This window comes from Necator americanus, chromosome X (assembly GCF_031761385.1).
Source record: "Necator americanus strain Aroian chromosome X, whole genome shotgun sequence".
NCBI lineage: Eukaryota > Metazoa > Nematoda > Chromadorea > Rhabditida > Ancylostomatidae > Necator > Necator americanus.
The window spans coordinates 12,031,466-12,046,641 of NC_087376.1; the positions used below are offsets into that span (position 1 = coordinate 12,031,466).

Sequence of the window (15,176 nt, forward strand, 5' to 3'; positions counted from 1 at the left end):
ACTTCGTGTGCATGTCGCAAAAGGTAAATGAGATGTTGCAACTGTTTTATATCCACGACCACTGCCTGTGCTGTGCTTTACTTCTATGACTCCATATCCATTTCCTTGCACGTTAACCTCAACTTGGTAGCATTCCTTCTTCAGAAATTGAAAACACCCGTGCAGACGCCTGCTTAAATAGCAGCCAACAGTTTACATGATCGGACGTGGAACGTTATCTTCATCAGTGCGATGATATCGTTCACGCCATTCCATGCCAACACATCACTCGGTGCTAATTGTTTGGGAAATACAGGAGGAGAACCCACATATCGAGCAATGCTTTTTAATTGCGTCTGCTGGTTTGAATGTTTTTTAACTGTAGAGCTGACGCGTTTAGAAAGAAAAATATGAAATATTTCGCAAAAACTTATAGAAAAGGAAAGAAGCGTTGTTAGAAGAACACTATTCTAATTTTACCGAAAATCCCATTACTATTAATTTCCATTGATCAGTGAACGCGAGCGAAGCGGACACCAGAGAAAGTCTGAAATCGGGCTGTAGCCTAGTACTAGGATAAAGACTAGTAAAGGATAAAAGAATGGAAAGTCGTGTCAATCAATCTGCTTGGAATGCACCAATGCTTTCTCTTCAATTCAGAATCGTTTGAAAAAAAAACGAACGCATGGCTAGCCTGTACAATGACTTGTAGGGGTTAGTCGATGTGTCAAGTCAGTCATGGAAAATGAAACAAGTGGGTGTGCAATTTACGCCTTGCATCTCTGACCGCTTACAAAAAAAAGAGTTCATTTGGATAGATTGAATTGATAGCTTAAATGAATGATATCTAGACAATATTCACTCTGTCAAACTCGATGAGCCGCCACACTACTCAATATGTCATATAGTACTAAATACAACTAAAAAAAAAAAAAACCACGCACAGGTCCACTTCCTATCCCTTACTGTACAGAGATTCGTAGCTTGTAATTATTCAGTTTACAGTCATATTTGGTTCATTAATTCCGACAACTCTCACTGTGTTCTTATTTTTGTAAATGCGTTGTAATTTGTAATCTTATAAATGCGTAATTTTTTGCGTCCCTATAACAGCGGAAGTATCTAAGGTGGTTACCTCCGAGAGTATACGCATATAAGATGTCTCGGAGGCACTCGGGAGAAATCCACAGGAGTCTCTTTATTATCCTCTATCAACTGGCTACCTCCATCCACTGCTGCTTACATCCAATTTAACGTCATCCTTCAGTAACTATACTATAGTCTTGTCAAAACGACATGAATCGCGAGTGTAGTTGCGGTGCATTTGCGTACGCTCTCGAAACGGCGCAGTCGAGGCAGCACTTGGAAGTTGAGACTGAGTTGAGACCGTCGCAAACTGCAGCGATGGGTGGTGCCACCAAGGGCTTCACCATCCCCCACCGAAGCGCCTCGAGAGAAGCCGCGTACGCAATTGCGTACGTGCTTCATGTCGTTTTGACTCTACTATATATCGTCAAGCACAATTCCAGTGCCTTTTCACTTATTCAGACCTCACATGAACAGCTAACTTCCAAGTTGTGCAATTACATTGAACATAAACATTACCCAGATTATAGTCTCATCTTTGGATAACCCTAAAGGTTTTTCCAAAGATTAGCAAACACACAACGAAAAACGATACCAAGCACGCAACCTGGGACAAATGTGGACACGTTAGGGTGAGAAATTGCAATAGTTAGGGCTTCTGGAGCCGTAGCATTCACCCCATTGTTTCCTTTGGAATAGCCAGCTTGATGTTTCTGCGAGCTAGCGAAGCGCATCATGCGGCCGCAGGAACACAAAAACCACATTGCCATGGCCCAGTTTCCGGTGGATTCTGATAACACGAGGTCAGCCAAGCAGTTCCTCGAAAGTAGTTTCCTCGGGAGTAACGACATGCATGCTCAGGAACTGATTGGGAGCCAAGAGTTCAAGTGATTTGCTTGGACTACTTTGAAGTACTACGCCTCACTACTTGAACCTGTCAATACATAAATGAGTAGACATCTCACACGAAACACGTCCTGGTGTTACAGTACATTGAACTCATGCACTAATAGTTTGAATACACTAATGAACAAAACTCAACAAAAGCAAAAGAAACTTTTTGTAAAACGCAGGGTCAAGCGTCTAGTTGTGAAAAAAACCCTCCTGAAAACGACAACCCTCCCGCTCCCATCGAAGACCCCTCGTCTCGATCTTTCTAGTATAACTGCTCATACAGCAATCAAAAATTAGCTATAATAAATAAAACCAAGGAAAAAATTTACGCTCAACAAATAAAGTAATACAATATAGCAAATACTAATAAATAGTACTATAATTATTAATAATGCTACATAATAACGCGCTTAGTCCGTGTGTGTGTGTGTGTGTGTGTGTGTGTGTGTGTGTGTGTGTGTGTGTGTGTGTGTGTGTGTGTGTGTGTGTGTGTGAGAGTGTGTGTGTGTGTGTGTGTGTGAGTGTGTGTGTGTGTGTGTGTGTGTGTGTGTGAGTGTGTGTGTGTGTGTGTGTGTGTGTGAGTGTGTGTGTGTGTGTGTGTGTGTGTGTGTGTGTGTGTGTGTGTGTGTGTGTGTGTGTGAGTGAGTGAGTGAGTGAGTGTGTGTGTGTGTGTGTGTGTGTCACGAAAATACTTCATAATGATGCAAAACTGCACCGGTGGGGTGCCGAACCATTGCCCTGCACTTCATAGGCGATCGCACTACCTTTGCACCATTGTCCAAAGTTCTTAAGACATGTATGTTGGTTTCGATAAGGCAAGTTAGTTTCTCTCATATGTTTGTGAGAGTAAATAAACTTTTATGTGAATGTATACTCCCAAAATTGAAAAAAAAACTATCATGCTGTACAATAACGGGCTTATTCTGCCACGTGTTTGCGTCTGTGTATGCGTGTGTCTCAGTCAAGAAATTCCTCAGAGGGAGACAAATACGATGGCGCCGGTTTGGTGCGCTGGAACCTCAACGCGGTAAAATTGGGTGAGACGTGTACTACGACGTCGAATTCGTGCCCCGGAGCCAGATAGCTGTAAAATGGAGTGGGGCGGGTCCCACGGGGTTGAAATGATGCGCCGGTGCCAGAAAGCTAGAGGGGGAGAAACGGGTTCCATTGCGTCCGAGTGCGCGGGAGCCCCAACGCAGTAGAATGGGCCTCCATGCTTCCTTCGCATATCTATTTCCCAGCACGTCTCCCTAACGCTGTTGTCATCCTTTTCAAAAGGAGGCAACACACGTGCAAATGACTGCTTAAATGCTATACGTAGTAACCAACAGTTTACGCGATCTGACGTAGAACGTTATTTTTATCACTACAATAGTGATAATCACGTCATTCCATGATAGCACATCATTCTTGCTAATAGCTGAGAACGAAGCAGAGTCATACTTCGAATAATGTTTCAAATTGTGGAGGTTTGAGGGAAACATAGACGTGAAATCAAGCTGGATTGCTCTCCAAATATAGAACTGAGAGTTTAAGGAAAACCATAAAATCATCCATCTATACTTTTTAAGTTTTTAAGTACTAAGTTTTCGGGTAAAAAAATGGATAAAGCTTTGATAAAAAAGCAATTCTAATTTCCCAAAAAATGTCGCTACTGCTATTTCTTATTGGTCGGTGAAAACGAGCGGAGCGAACACCAAAATAAGCCTGAAGTCCGGCTCTAGCCGGACGTTCATGCTGGTTATTAATAATGTGTAGTGCTACAAGTAAAATAAAAATATACAATATAACATAGACACCATAATAACATATAACATATAACAGCTCAGGAGTTAGAAGTGTCAGCACATATGTACACATATAAGTTACAAAGATGAGGAAGTTCTCAGCATGCATGCGACGGAACAATTTTTCTGACAGTGATAACCAACGGTCGAGAGTTCAATCAGCAATGGGATCATTATTTCTGGAAAATAAAAAAAAAAATACCTGAACACCACGGCGAACACATTTTAAAACCACCTTCAAAATTTCCTGCTCTTTGCACACAATTTCACTTTTCGATACTGATAAAGAGAGTGTCAAAAGTTCTATCCTGGCCTGATTTTTGCAATAATGAAAAAAAAACAGCAGAGAACGACAGAAAAACCATTTTAAAATCGTTTCACACTATTTCCTACTATCTACACAGAATGTTACTCATTAACAATGAAAACAAACGGTCAAGAGTTCCATCCCCGATGAGATCTCTCCATTTTTGCAAAATGGAAAAACAACTAATGCCTACAAAACTAAGTAAGCATTCCAAGCATTATCACACCACTTCCTACTTCCAACATCACTATTCCACTCATCGACAGAGATTACAGACTATGAATAGTTCGATCCCCTCCGGAATCTTGATTTTTGGAAAACGGAAAGAAATTTCTGAGAAGAATATTTTACTGGCAATTCTTCTGAAATTGCACTCACAGCATTATTAACTGCATTTGGGTGTGATTTAGAGGTAACTTTCTCGATTAACATAGGCCCTGATTGGAAATTACTGCTGGGCTGGTCGGATTTTGTTAGAATGAAGTAAAAATGAATAAAGCAGCGCAGAAAAGACGAAAAAGAAGGAGAAAGGATGCGTTTTTGTAGGGGAAGATTTGCGCTGGGAAAGGGAAGAATTGAAAATGAATTCTGATAGCAAAAATGAAATATTCTCATCGATAATATACTTTATAGTCGGGTCAAAACGACATAAATCAGTAGTGTAGTTGCGGTGCATTGCGTACGCGCTCGGAACGGCGCAGTAGAGGCAGCAGTTGAAACCGAGTTGGGACCGTCGCAAACTGCAGCGATGGATGGTCCCAGCAAGAGTTTCACCACGGTCCTAGCCGCTATGCTCCACCGAAGTGCCTCGAGAGAAGCCGCGTACGCAATTGCGCACGTGCTTCATGTCGTTTTGACCGCATTGTACACCGAACTGGTTTTTGTAAACTACGAGTTGAGTTACTGGACCATGTTCAAAGTGATACATATTTTGACGGACGAATTCTGATATTTTGCACTTTCTCTCCTTGCGGGACTATGTTAGAGGGGTAGGAAAATTCAGCGTCATATTTTGATAGAGCATCTTTAACCCCTTAACCCTTAACAAAACAATTAACAAAACCCTTAGCTGCAAATGAAAATTTCGAAAATTTGAGCAAAACTTTAGCATTTTTCTCAACTAGGCTTCAAAAAACTTAGGAAAATTGGAAACACCAAACTTTGCACACAAATACATACAACATCTGTCTCTGCAACCGTGCAAGACCGTATAGCATGATATTTACTTTGAGCATCATAATTCAGAAACTCGTGGAGCCTACTTTGCACTAGTTTTGTCATCATTTCCGGGTGTGGATATTTTTTCGTTTAGTAACAGCATCGAAATTGGTTCTTCGAGTGATAACAAGAAAATTCTTCATTGTTAAATAAAAAATGTGCTCTTTGAACTTACTAATGCTAAACGCAAGAATCCTAGTCATAATCAAGCGTGGTACTGGGCTCTCTCGAATATGACCCCCAACACCCAAATAAAGAAAACCGGTAGCTGACAGAAGCGAAGAAACACAAATTAGTAGAACAAGCAAATTTGCTGAAATATCATAGAAATATTGGTACCGAAATATTTTCATTCTTTTCTATTCTATTTTTGTAACAAAATCTACTAAGTGTCTTTAAATACTTTTAAAGCACATAACACGACGAAAAAAGAGAGTTGTCACGTGCATAGATTGAATTAGAGAAGAACGACGAAAAAAGCCGAAAAACCAACATTTCGGTACCACAATATGACTATGGGACGATGCAGTTTCGACCTCACTGAGTCAAATTTTTGTAAAAGGGTTAGAAACTTGAAACTACTTCTAAAAGGTGGAGAATTTAATTGGTGTTTAGCAAATTAATGGTGGATTTAATGGAATTTAATGACCGAAAAACTTCAGAATCTGCGCACATTGTTAGGTCTAGAAGATCGCAAATAACTTCTTCATAAGAGAACCCAGAGAAATATCTTTGGTAGTTTTACAGAAGTTTGCGCTACAAAACAGCCATACTGCAGTTCTCGTAGTCTTTTTCGGAGTTTAGATGGGACAATAGGTAAAATTTTGTAGGGGTTTCCTTAGTCCCTCTATCCGAATATATGAGTGATTTTTTAAAACCCAGTTTTCCTGGAACCGGAAAACTAGCCAAAACCCAATTCTTGGGACCTCCTTCACTTTTAAACGGTTGGCGAAATTACCCCCATCACTTTTGAGCGATTGGCGAAAGGACCCCCTTCACTTGAGCTGGCACCCCATGAGCTAAACCCCCTTCACCTGAGGAGGGTCCGGCTTCTCCCTATCGCACCTATGCCGAAAAGTGTGTGATATTGAATGAAAATCAATAACTCACATGACTTAACGCAAAGCAAATCATCTTTCCGGCATGTTGTAGATGATTTTTTAAAATCAGATGCATCACTCGATTTCCAGGACCTCGTCGTTTTTCCGAATTTTTGGTGGAAAGAAGATGGGAAAAAAAATACCATTTTGGACTAGGAGGACTAGGGGATGGGGAAAAAACGGTGATATGACGAGGTTATTCGCAATCTCCCAGACTTAGCAATATACAAAGAACCTCAGCGTTTTTGGTCATTAATTTCCTTAACTTCTGAAAACTACGTATAAATAAATTTTTCATATTTTAAAAGTTTCAAACTTTCAAACAAAAGTTTCAATCTTCAAACTCTCTTGTAGAAATTTGACACAGCCAGGTGTCGAACGTATGAAATCTCATTGTTACATTGTCAACAAGTTATATATTTTCAAAACAAAATGTTGGGGCTTCGATACTGTCCTACGCCTGAAACTGAACATAATATTTTGTAATTTATGTAATCAATTAATATTGTTTTGTAATATTTTATAATGTATTTAACTATCTAATACTACGTAATAGTTTGTCCTAGTTATCATGTTATCCTTCATTCACTATTACCCACCGCACACTCGCCAAACCCGACACTAATCCCACTTCTGTCAGGGACTGATCTCTGACCGTTTCAACAAAAACGTCGCTGCATCGCACTGCGCCATAGATTGATAGCGAACAAATCAAGTTATTATGGCTTTCCAACAGAGTTGGCTTCTGAAGATGTCGTTTGTCATCCATTCCTAAGCGAATCTTTGACGTTAGGTTTCCGTAGCACTGCGGAGCTTCAGTATATTGAATTGGCTAACGCAGAAGTGCCGAAGCGATGTACAAGCTATTAATGAGATGAAGTTAGTCCTGAGTAGTCTATTAGTACTCACTACGAAGTTACCTCTAGGTAGTTCCATTTCTTTTATATAAAATAATAATACAGAAATTGGTAATGCTTAGATTTGATGCTTATGACAGCAAATGGAATTCCTGGAATGATCAGACTTTTGATTAGGCCACGGTCATTTAAAACACTTTGTTTTCTATTTCATTATCTTCATAACTTCTATCAAGTTATCTATAAAGCACTATACTTGATTAATTATTCGATGGTTTGCCCTCAAATTGACAACGTGACTGCAAATGCCAGATACTCACTCGCTTCGATTCGTTATCTCATACTCATTTTCTATTTTCTTGGTGGATTTTTTTTAACAACTAACTCTAAAGGAGAGGTGTCAGGCATAGTTCAGAACGCATTGTATATTTTGTAGTCTTTTTCTTGTTTTTGTACTCATGATCCCTCGAATTTATCCTAATTTCAATGTCCTTCATTTGTTTAGTACTTCCCCAAAGTAGTTCCGGACCAGTGGGAAATTATTCATTTAAAAGCACCTCAACCCTTCTATTTTTGTAACATTTTGAATCCCTTAATATGTGTTTAATTAACACTGTCTACCCCTGCTCTTTTCATCCTCTTCCAACGACCCCCCTCCTGCTCCCACACCCCTCTCATGACCCCTGATCTCAACACACGCTTGACCCCGAATATGAGAAACGTGGAAGATGTTCCTATTTGAACATGGAAGTAAGAATATTGACATCCGCAGATGAAGAGATAACCAAATACTTATCAAATTCATAGTGGACTTGTCGTACATTCATTTTTCAGGGAATAATAAGCAATTCAAGCAGAAATTTAAGCCCTGTAAGCGAACACTAGCTGTAAAAAATTCCATATGGAAGCGATTATCATTTGAACCTGAATCATGTATTTCGCGACATGATACATCATTTCTTGGGTAAAATCAAATAGAATAAGACACAACGACAAGCTCACCTTTCACCTTGCCGAAAGTGCCCACTCCAAGTGTGTCTTTAAGAATATAGTGCCCAATTTTTATTTGTGGTTTCACCTCGGGTGATTTCATGTCAGAAGTTGGAGTGGACATGTTGTTGACTTGGATTTCTCCTCGGTCTTTCTTCTCTTTCCTACAAAATGTGTACCTTAGGATACGTTCCACACACAAAAAAGGAGTTAGCGTAACATCGACGTGATTTCAAACAACAGCGGCAATTCACTTTCAAAAAATTTTCCCTGGAAAATATACGAAGTTAAAACCACATCCTCGACTATATAAGCTATCTTGTTCATCGGTTTAAGCAAATTTGTGACTCAGTCATGACCAATTCGAAACATCTAAGGCAATCAGGAACAAAATACCCATTTCTAAATTTGTTTGCAGCTCGGCCATTGTAATAACAGCTACAGGTACAGCGATCACTACTGCACATCCTACTTCTTGTCAGCGCTAATTGCATACAGCCATGCTGCATGTTTGAGTCCTAGCATGGGAATCTAGGTGAGCTGTAAGTGATTGTGGAATCACCTTGTACAAACAAATGACAAGGAAAATGTTGTTAGCAAATAAGAAGTTATTCGAATCCCTACAAAATACAAGCGGTCCTAGATTACACAACACCACATGAACATTCATAAGAGTAGAGCAATCAATATCAATGAGATGGCTCGCGAAATAAAATGTCGCGCGGCGACAGTGCAGCGCACGCTCGCGATGTGGCGCGAAGAGGCGACGTGGTTTTTTGCATCACTTTCTCTGGAACTGTGTTGTTCACTTTATGTATATTTCTGTAAAAGTACAGTTTCGAGAAAGCATGAGCATGCGATTGAATGTGGAGCGCTACGTTGGTAAATTTTGTCAGCAGAAGATGTGATGAGGGATCATGTTGACCTTCTATTCGTGACATGTTTGGAAGAGAACACAAGATCAGTAGCTCCAGAAGCGGACGCAAGGTGTACTAAATAATATATTAAGCCAAACTTCGATGGTAAGGAAAGCACAAAGCTGCGTATTTCCTTCGTTTACGAGGTGCAAGAACATATAAATACATGTGCTGGAATGTTGGTGTTGATCAAGAAACAACAAGAATCTCATTAAAAAAAAAAATAGCGACTTCCACACTGCGCTCCTATGCACGACAAATCTACAGTACGGGATCGTAGGATAGCATTCAGCCACCAGCTGCGCTACAATGCTCGCAGTCACCTGGGAACGTTGGGAAACCGCGTCTCCTTGTAGGTCACCGCTTGGGCGATGCTCACCATAAATCAGAAGTTTTGCGGCGCTGTGTTTTGTTCCGGACGCTAGCGTACGTATCAGTGTCTATCTGTATCGTAAAGGATAGTGTCTGCCGTTAATCAATCTGGTTGAGATGCGTCCCTGCGTTCTCTTCAATTCAGAATCGTTTGAGATTTCCGAACGCTTAATTAGTCTGTACAATGACTTGGGAGAGCTAGCCGATGTATCAAGTAAGTGTTTTTATCTTCCAGGACAAGTGTGATATCAATTTATCGGCCCCTGAGCTGGGTCAAACGTGGTGATGGGACACAACCCTCTCGAATACGACCACCTCCTCCCCCTTTTCTTCTTCTTCTCCTCCTCCAACGTTCCTTCTCGTTCTCGGTTGCTACCAATTCAATATATTGGAAATTTCATTTGTTTCGAAAAAGAAAAGTTGAAAATTGGGAAACAAATGGCAAATGAGAAAGTCGGTAGCTGACAAAAGCGAAGGTACACCAAGTAGAAGAAGAAGCAAATATGCTGAAATGTTTTGAAATATTGGCATTGAAATATTTTGATTTTTATACTATCCTATTTTTATTTTAAAATCTATGAAATTGTACTGATTAAAGCACGTAATACGACGAAAAAAGAGAGGAGCGAGATGCATAGTTTGAATTACAGAAGAGAAGTGAAGTTAGGAAGAACGACGAAAAAAAAAAACCGAAAAAAAATCAACATTTTGTTCCTTTAATATGGCCATTGGACGACGCAGGTTCAACACCCCGCTGAGTCAAATTTCTGCCAAAGAGTTAGAAAATTTAAACCACTTCTAAAAGGTGAGGAATTTAATCATCCGTGGTAGCGGTAGTTTAGCAAATTAAAAGTGGATTTAATGACCGAAAAATCTCAGATTCTGCGCCCATTGCTAGGTCTGAAAACATTTTTCGTTATTTTCCTCGTAAATAACATTCTCTGGAAGAAAAATTTGTTGTACATAACAATAACGCAGACCTGGACTTTGCAGATAGTTTTCTTGTAAAACTTTTTACTCGATCTAGACCACTTGGTTGACTTCGACTCTCTTGACGTTGACTTCTCCTTGGTTCTTCAGTCAATGTGTTATGATCCCTTTCTTGCCCTTCCATAGTTGATCCTAGAAGAACTAACAATTTGGACCAATTTATGTCAGTATAACATTTGAAAGAAGTACGCCGCCAATAAATTTCAGTGATGAAGAGCGCTGGAAAATCGATGAGTGATTCCTTCTTTTTAAACAGAATGACGATTTGGGAATCGACAGCTGATAATACAAACATAATAATAACAATAATAACATAACATGATAATACTGAACATGCGCTTTGATCTATGGTGGGATTTTGCGCGCTCGGTTACGTACAAGACGGCCGGGATTTTTTTACCCCTTCCTTCTTCACTGTATTGTCGTCTTATCGTCATACTATTGTGAAGTCGCTGGTTGCTGGTTCCCAGCAAAGTGAAAGAAGCGTCGCTCTGCGCAGGCGTCTGAGGCAGATGTCCAACGGAAGGTTCCGATTAATTTGAAGGTATTTGACCGAACTCCAGTTCCGATTACTTGTTCATTATATGCTCAGTCGTTTTATACCAGAACAAAAGAAATGGTATCTTTTATAACGAAGCAAACCAAAGAAACACAGAGAAAACGGAATTCCTTGGACGAAATCATTTCACAAGAAGTCATGGACAAATACTGCGGAAAATACGGTGGAATCGTTAATTCTTCGATACGCGCATCCGCGTCTTTTTCGTCTTTTCTCATAACACACTTCAATTTCATCTCTGTTTTAGAATCTATGCATCAATAGATTCGTGTTTGTGTGAGTCGATTGGATATAAACAGAACTCTTAAAATCTACCAGCTGAACCTGGCTGAGGCTTAGTCCAAATTAATTGTGGCTCAAGGATATATGATTCTTCGCGTACATATATTGTTTGAAAAGTTAAATGATAAAGAAATATTCATATTGTAGACGCAATTTCGAACATTTTGGTATCTTTAACAGCTATAATTCCATGTTCTTGAAGATGTTGAAAAATTGACCAAAGCATTACTTGTTTTCATTTTTAGAAGTTCAGAAGTCGCCAACAAATTAGAACTGCCTTCTTTCTGCACAACACAATAGAGAACAGCCTTTGTCCTATGAACTGTTTCGTTTTTTTCTTTATGTCTCAGCTGCGACTAGTTTTGAACCTTAATGAAAATGGGGCTCTGTTTTACTAAACTGCCGATCCTTGACTTAATTCTGAATCCACATTTTGGTGGTTCTACTGAGATTTATACTTCAGTGGTAGTTAGATGCCTAAGGACACACATCCAGTTGCGGCTGTGTTGAAGCATTGATTACTGCACTTGAAAAGAATAGAATAACTACAGAGAACAATTTTATACGTGCACAACGATATTCTTCAGAATTTTCTGTTTTATTCCTTTTTTTGAATCATTTTTTTGTTTTACCTGCATTCTTCGCTCTTCCAAATTAATGCCAAGTCATCAAGTCAAAGAAACAGTCATGATTAAATGAATTTTTCTACGATCTCAAGAATGGAGCAAACAAATCACCTGTGTCACCTGTGCTCCCGCTGGTCATCGATTTGCTCGAGCGGGTACCAGAAGCACTTCCATTTGTCCCGATCGCGCGCAAGTGCTGTCCAGTGGCATCTCTTCTCGCGAGGGGCTCGAAGAGCGTTGTACTTTTCTTTGAAGGACTTCGTAAAGAGGTCTGACCATCGGATCGGCTATCTTCCTGCGGTGCGTTTGATGTCGCGTGGTATCCAGTCGCTTACGGCTCTGGTCCAACGATTGTCGTTGAAACGCACCACGTGTCCGGGCCACCTAATTTTGCTTACCTTGGCATATGCGGCAGTGTCTCTGATCTTGGATCGGTGACGTAACAGTGAACTTCGGATCCCTTCCTTCACTTACGTAAAGCCTCCTCTCTTTCAATTCTACGTTCTATGACGCTGATCGCATTTTTCCCCTGCTTGCGAAACACCCGTGTTTCTAAAGCGTAGATCAACGCAGGAAGAACGGTGGCGTTGATTAGGTGAGCACAGAGCCGAATGTTCTTGGTCCTCTTCACTACATCCTCAATGCTCCTGAATGCTCCCCAAGCCGCTCGTTTCCTCCTGTCCAGCTCGGAGGTCGGGTCGTTCACCATGTTGATTTCCCAACCTAGATATACATAGCTGGAGCATTCGGATATGTTCGTACCGGTGAGCGTGAATGGGGCATCAGAAACCCATCCGTTCCTCATAAAATTGTCTTGTCTTGGTTCAGCTGGAGACCGATCTTTTTACACGTTTCATCAAATTCGGTCAGTATCTGTTCCGCCTGATTGATGCTTGGTGTTATAAGAACGATGTCATCACCGAAACGAAGATGGTGTTAATGCCGGCCGTCAATTTCCACTCCCATGTCATCCCATTCCAATCCTCGCATCGCGTTCTCGAGAATAGCACGGAATATTTTTAGTAAAATTGTGCCGCCCTGAGGAACCCCTCTCTTCACGTCGATTATGACATCATCGTAGAATGGGGAAATTTTGGTCCTGAAGTTGCTATACAACTCACGAAGTATCTTCATGTATGGAGTAGGAACGCCTTAGTTGTCCAAGGCCTCCATGACCTCGTCGGTCTCAACTGTACCAAAGGCTTTCTTCAAATCGATGAAAGTGAGATACAGCAGCATCTTGTACTCTCGCGATATTTCTATGAGTTTCGAAACCGTGTGAATGTGGTCAATCGGAGTGAACTCTTTCCGAAACCCTGCTTGCTCGCGTGGCTGTCCTTCCTCTAATGTTCTTTCTATCCTGTTTAAGATTACTCTTATGAAGAGCTTGTAGATGACAGACAGAGACAAGCAGATTGGACGATAGTTGCCGATACCTTGTGGATCTCCTTTCTTATACAGCAGCACGGTCTTGCTGGTTTTCCATTGCTTAGGAACCTTGCATTCCGACAGATAACCAGTGAAGACCCTCGCCAGTGTGTTGATGAGGACTGACATTATATACTTCAGATGTTCAGGTTTGATTCTGTCGAGACCGGTGAAGCACGATTCTTCAGCGACATGACTTCGGAAGGGAGAACCTTTGGAACGACATGTTCATCTTTCCCCATGTTCACCTTTGAGGAGGAAAGTGGACGTGGCTGTCGAAGAGTAGAAGTCGTGAATGACCTTTTCCATCCCCTTCTTGATGCTGTAGTTGTTCCATCTGGGGTACAGAAAGCAGCCATTGTTGTTTTACGATTGGCGAAGTTCCGAATGGACATAGGGAATAGTCTGTCCCGTCTCTGCAGCTTCAGCCAACACTTCTTCTCTTCTCCTTTTGTGGTCTTCCTTTATCACCTATCTGCAGAGCTCTGCGAGCTCGGACGTGAGTTCTTGGTTACCTGCAGCTCGTGCAGCTCCACGCTGAAAATCAGATCTAGAGTTTTCGGAGACAGGCGTCTCTTGGTGATTTTGAAACTCCTCGTTCCTTGCACAGTCGTGAAGATGTTCAACAAACCGTTCATATTAGTTGTCGTTGTTGTCCACGACGGTATTTTCCCAAATGCCGACAAGCGAAGCGAAGAGGTCCCAGTCGATGATAGTTCTCGGAGTTCGCATAGTGAACTTCGCGGCTTTTTCTCCTCTCCGTGTAAAAGAAAATCCTCTGGAAGAAGACGATGGTCCCATCCCATATAAAACTTTAGTATAACAGCGACATCCGTCAAGCAAAATCTTTTATTGACGACGATGTGGTCAATTTCATTATGATACCTTCCATCGGGTGACTCGCACGTCCGGCTTAGAGAGGAGGCTTCTGGAATTGCGTGTTCTCATGGATGGTCTTAATCGTCATGATGAACTATGAAAGCCTCTCTCCTTGCTCATTCCATTGCAGGCCGCTGGTTCCGATGTGAAGTTCTTCAGGCATTCTTCTGGGGCCAATTGTGGCGTTGAAATCACCAATTATAACCTTGTAGAAGGTATGGTCTTCTCTATAGAACTTCTCTAGATTCCTATAAAAAGCTTCGACTCCTTCGTAGCTTGGTGTTGGAGCGTAAGCGACGAAGATTGTCAAAGCTGGCGTTGGACCACATCTTCTCATCTGTATACGTCCGATTCGGGTTGTAGGTTGTTCGAAAGAGTCGATGTTTACTGCCATATTCGTGTTGACGAGGACACCAACTCCTCCTCTACTGTTGCATGTTCTTAAGAACAGTTCTTCTCCAGTGTCATATACGGCGTTCAGTGGGTGGCGTTGCCTCGTCTCAGTCAGTCCGATGACGTCATACTTAGACTTCCAAGCCTATATCATCAAGTCTTCAATGGCCGCATCCGATGCAAACGTACGGGCGTTATAAGTACAGATAGTCATCCTAGTCCTTTTCCGTTTCGGTAGCTTACAGGACTCCTGCAATCCCGTCTTTCCTGGCCCTACCGCAATAGGCTTTCCTCCGGGATCAGGAGACCTCTTTCTATTACTGTGTTTTGCATAAAAATTTAAAACCCATAGGCAGGTTGGAAGCCTCTAGTCCCATGAGTTTTGGGAGAACGTTGCGCTCTCTGGGAGTGGACAGGTGGAGCTTATTTGTTAGAGGCGACTCCAAACCGCCTTTCTTGCACCTCCCAGTCACTTGATTGCAGGCTTTTGGCCGGACTGACTTGCGGGATAC

General features: G+C 41.3%; 4 protein-coding genes across 6 annotated transcripts in view; all 4 read right to left on the bottom strand.

Annotated features, from left to right (window-relative positions):
* Window positions 1–12,769, bottom strand: part of RB195_022542 (uncharacterized protein) — a gene marked incomplete at both ends in the record, with an annotated part of 71,705 nt that extends 58,936 nt beyond the window's left edge. For 2 of the 3 annotated variants that reach the window (XM_064209698.1, XM_064209697.1), the window contains 3 exons: window positions 8,231–8,382; window positions 10,488–10,629; window positions 12,439–12,673. In XM_064209698.1, the coding sequence (XP_064065576.1) occupies window positions 8,231–8,382; window positions 10,488–10,629; window positions 12,439–12,673 (529 nt within the window). Of the gene's footprint in view, window positions 1–8,230; window positions 8,383–10,487; window positions 10,630–12,438 lie in introns of all 3 variants that reach the window. The other variant, XM_064209696.1, reaches the window with a different exon arrangement.
* Window positions 12,770–13,116: 347 nt separating this feature from the next.
* RB195_022543 (uncharacterized protein) lies at window positions 13,117–13,521 on the bottom strand (the record flags this gene model as incomplete). The annotated part of the gene is made up of 1 exon (XM_064209699.1): window positions 13,117–13,521. One exon carries the CDS (start codon window positions 13,519–13,521, stop codon window positions 13,117–13,119), a length of 405 nt encoding a protein of 134 aa, XP_064065581.1.
* Window positions 13,117–14,198, bottom strand: RB195_022544 (uncharacterized protein; the record flags this gene model as incomplete). The annotated part of the gene is made up of 3 exons (XM_064209700.1): window positions 13,117–13,604; window positions 13,693–13,808; window positions 13,864–14,198. The coding sequence occupies 3 exons, from the start codon at window positions 14,196–14,198 to the stop codon at window positions 13,117–13,119; spliced, it is 939 nt and encodes a 312-aa protein (XP_064065580.1).
* A 167-nt stretch (window positions 14,199–14,365) lies between these two features.
* RB195_022545 (uncharacterized protein) lies at window positions 14,366–14,665 on the bottom strand (the record flags this gene model as incomplete). The annotated part of the gene is made up of 1 exon (XM_064209701.1): window positions 14,366–14,665. One exon carries the CDS (start codon window positions 14,663–14,665, stop codon window positions 14,366–14,368), a length of 300 nt encoding a protein of 99 aa, XP_064065582.1.
* Between the last annotated feature and the right edge of the window lie 511 nt (window positions 14,666–15,176).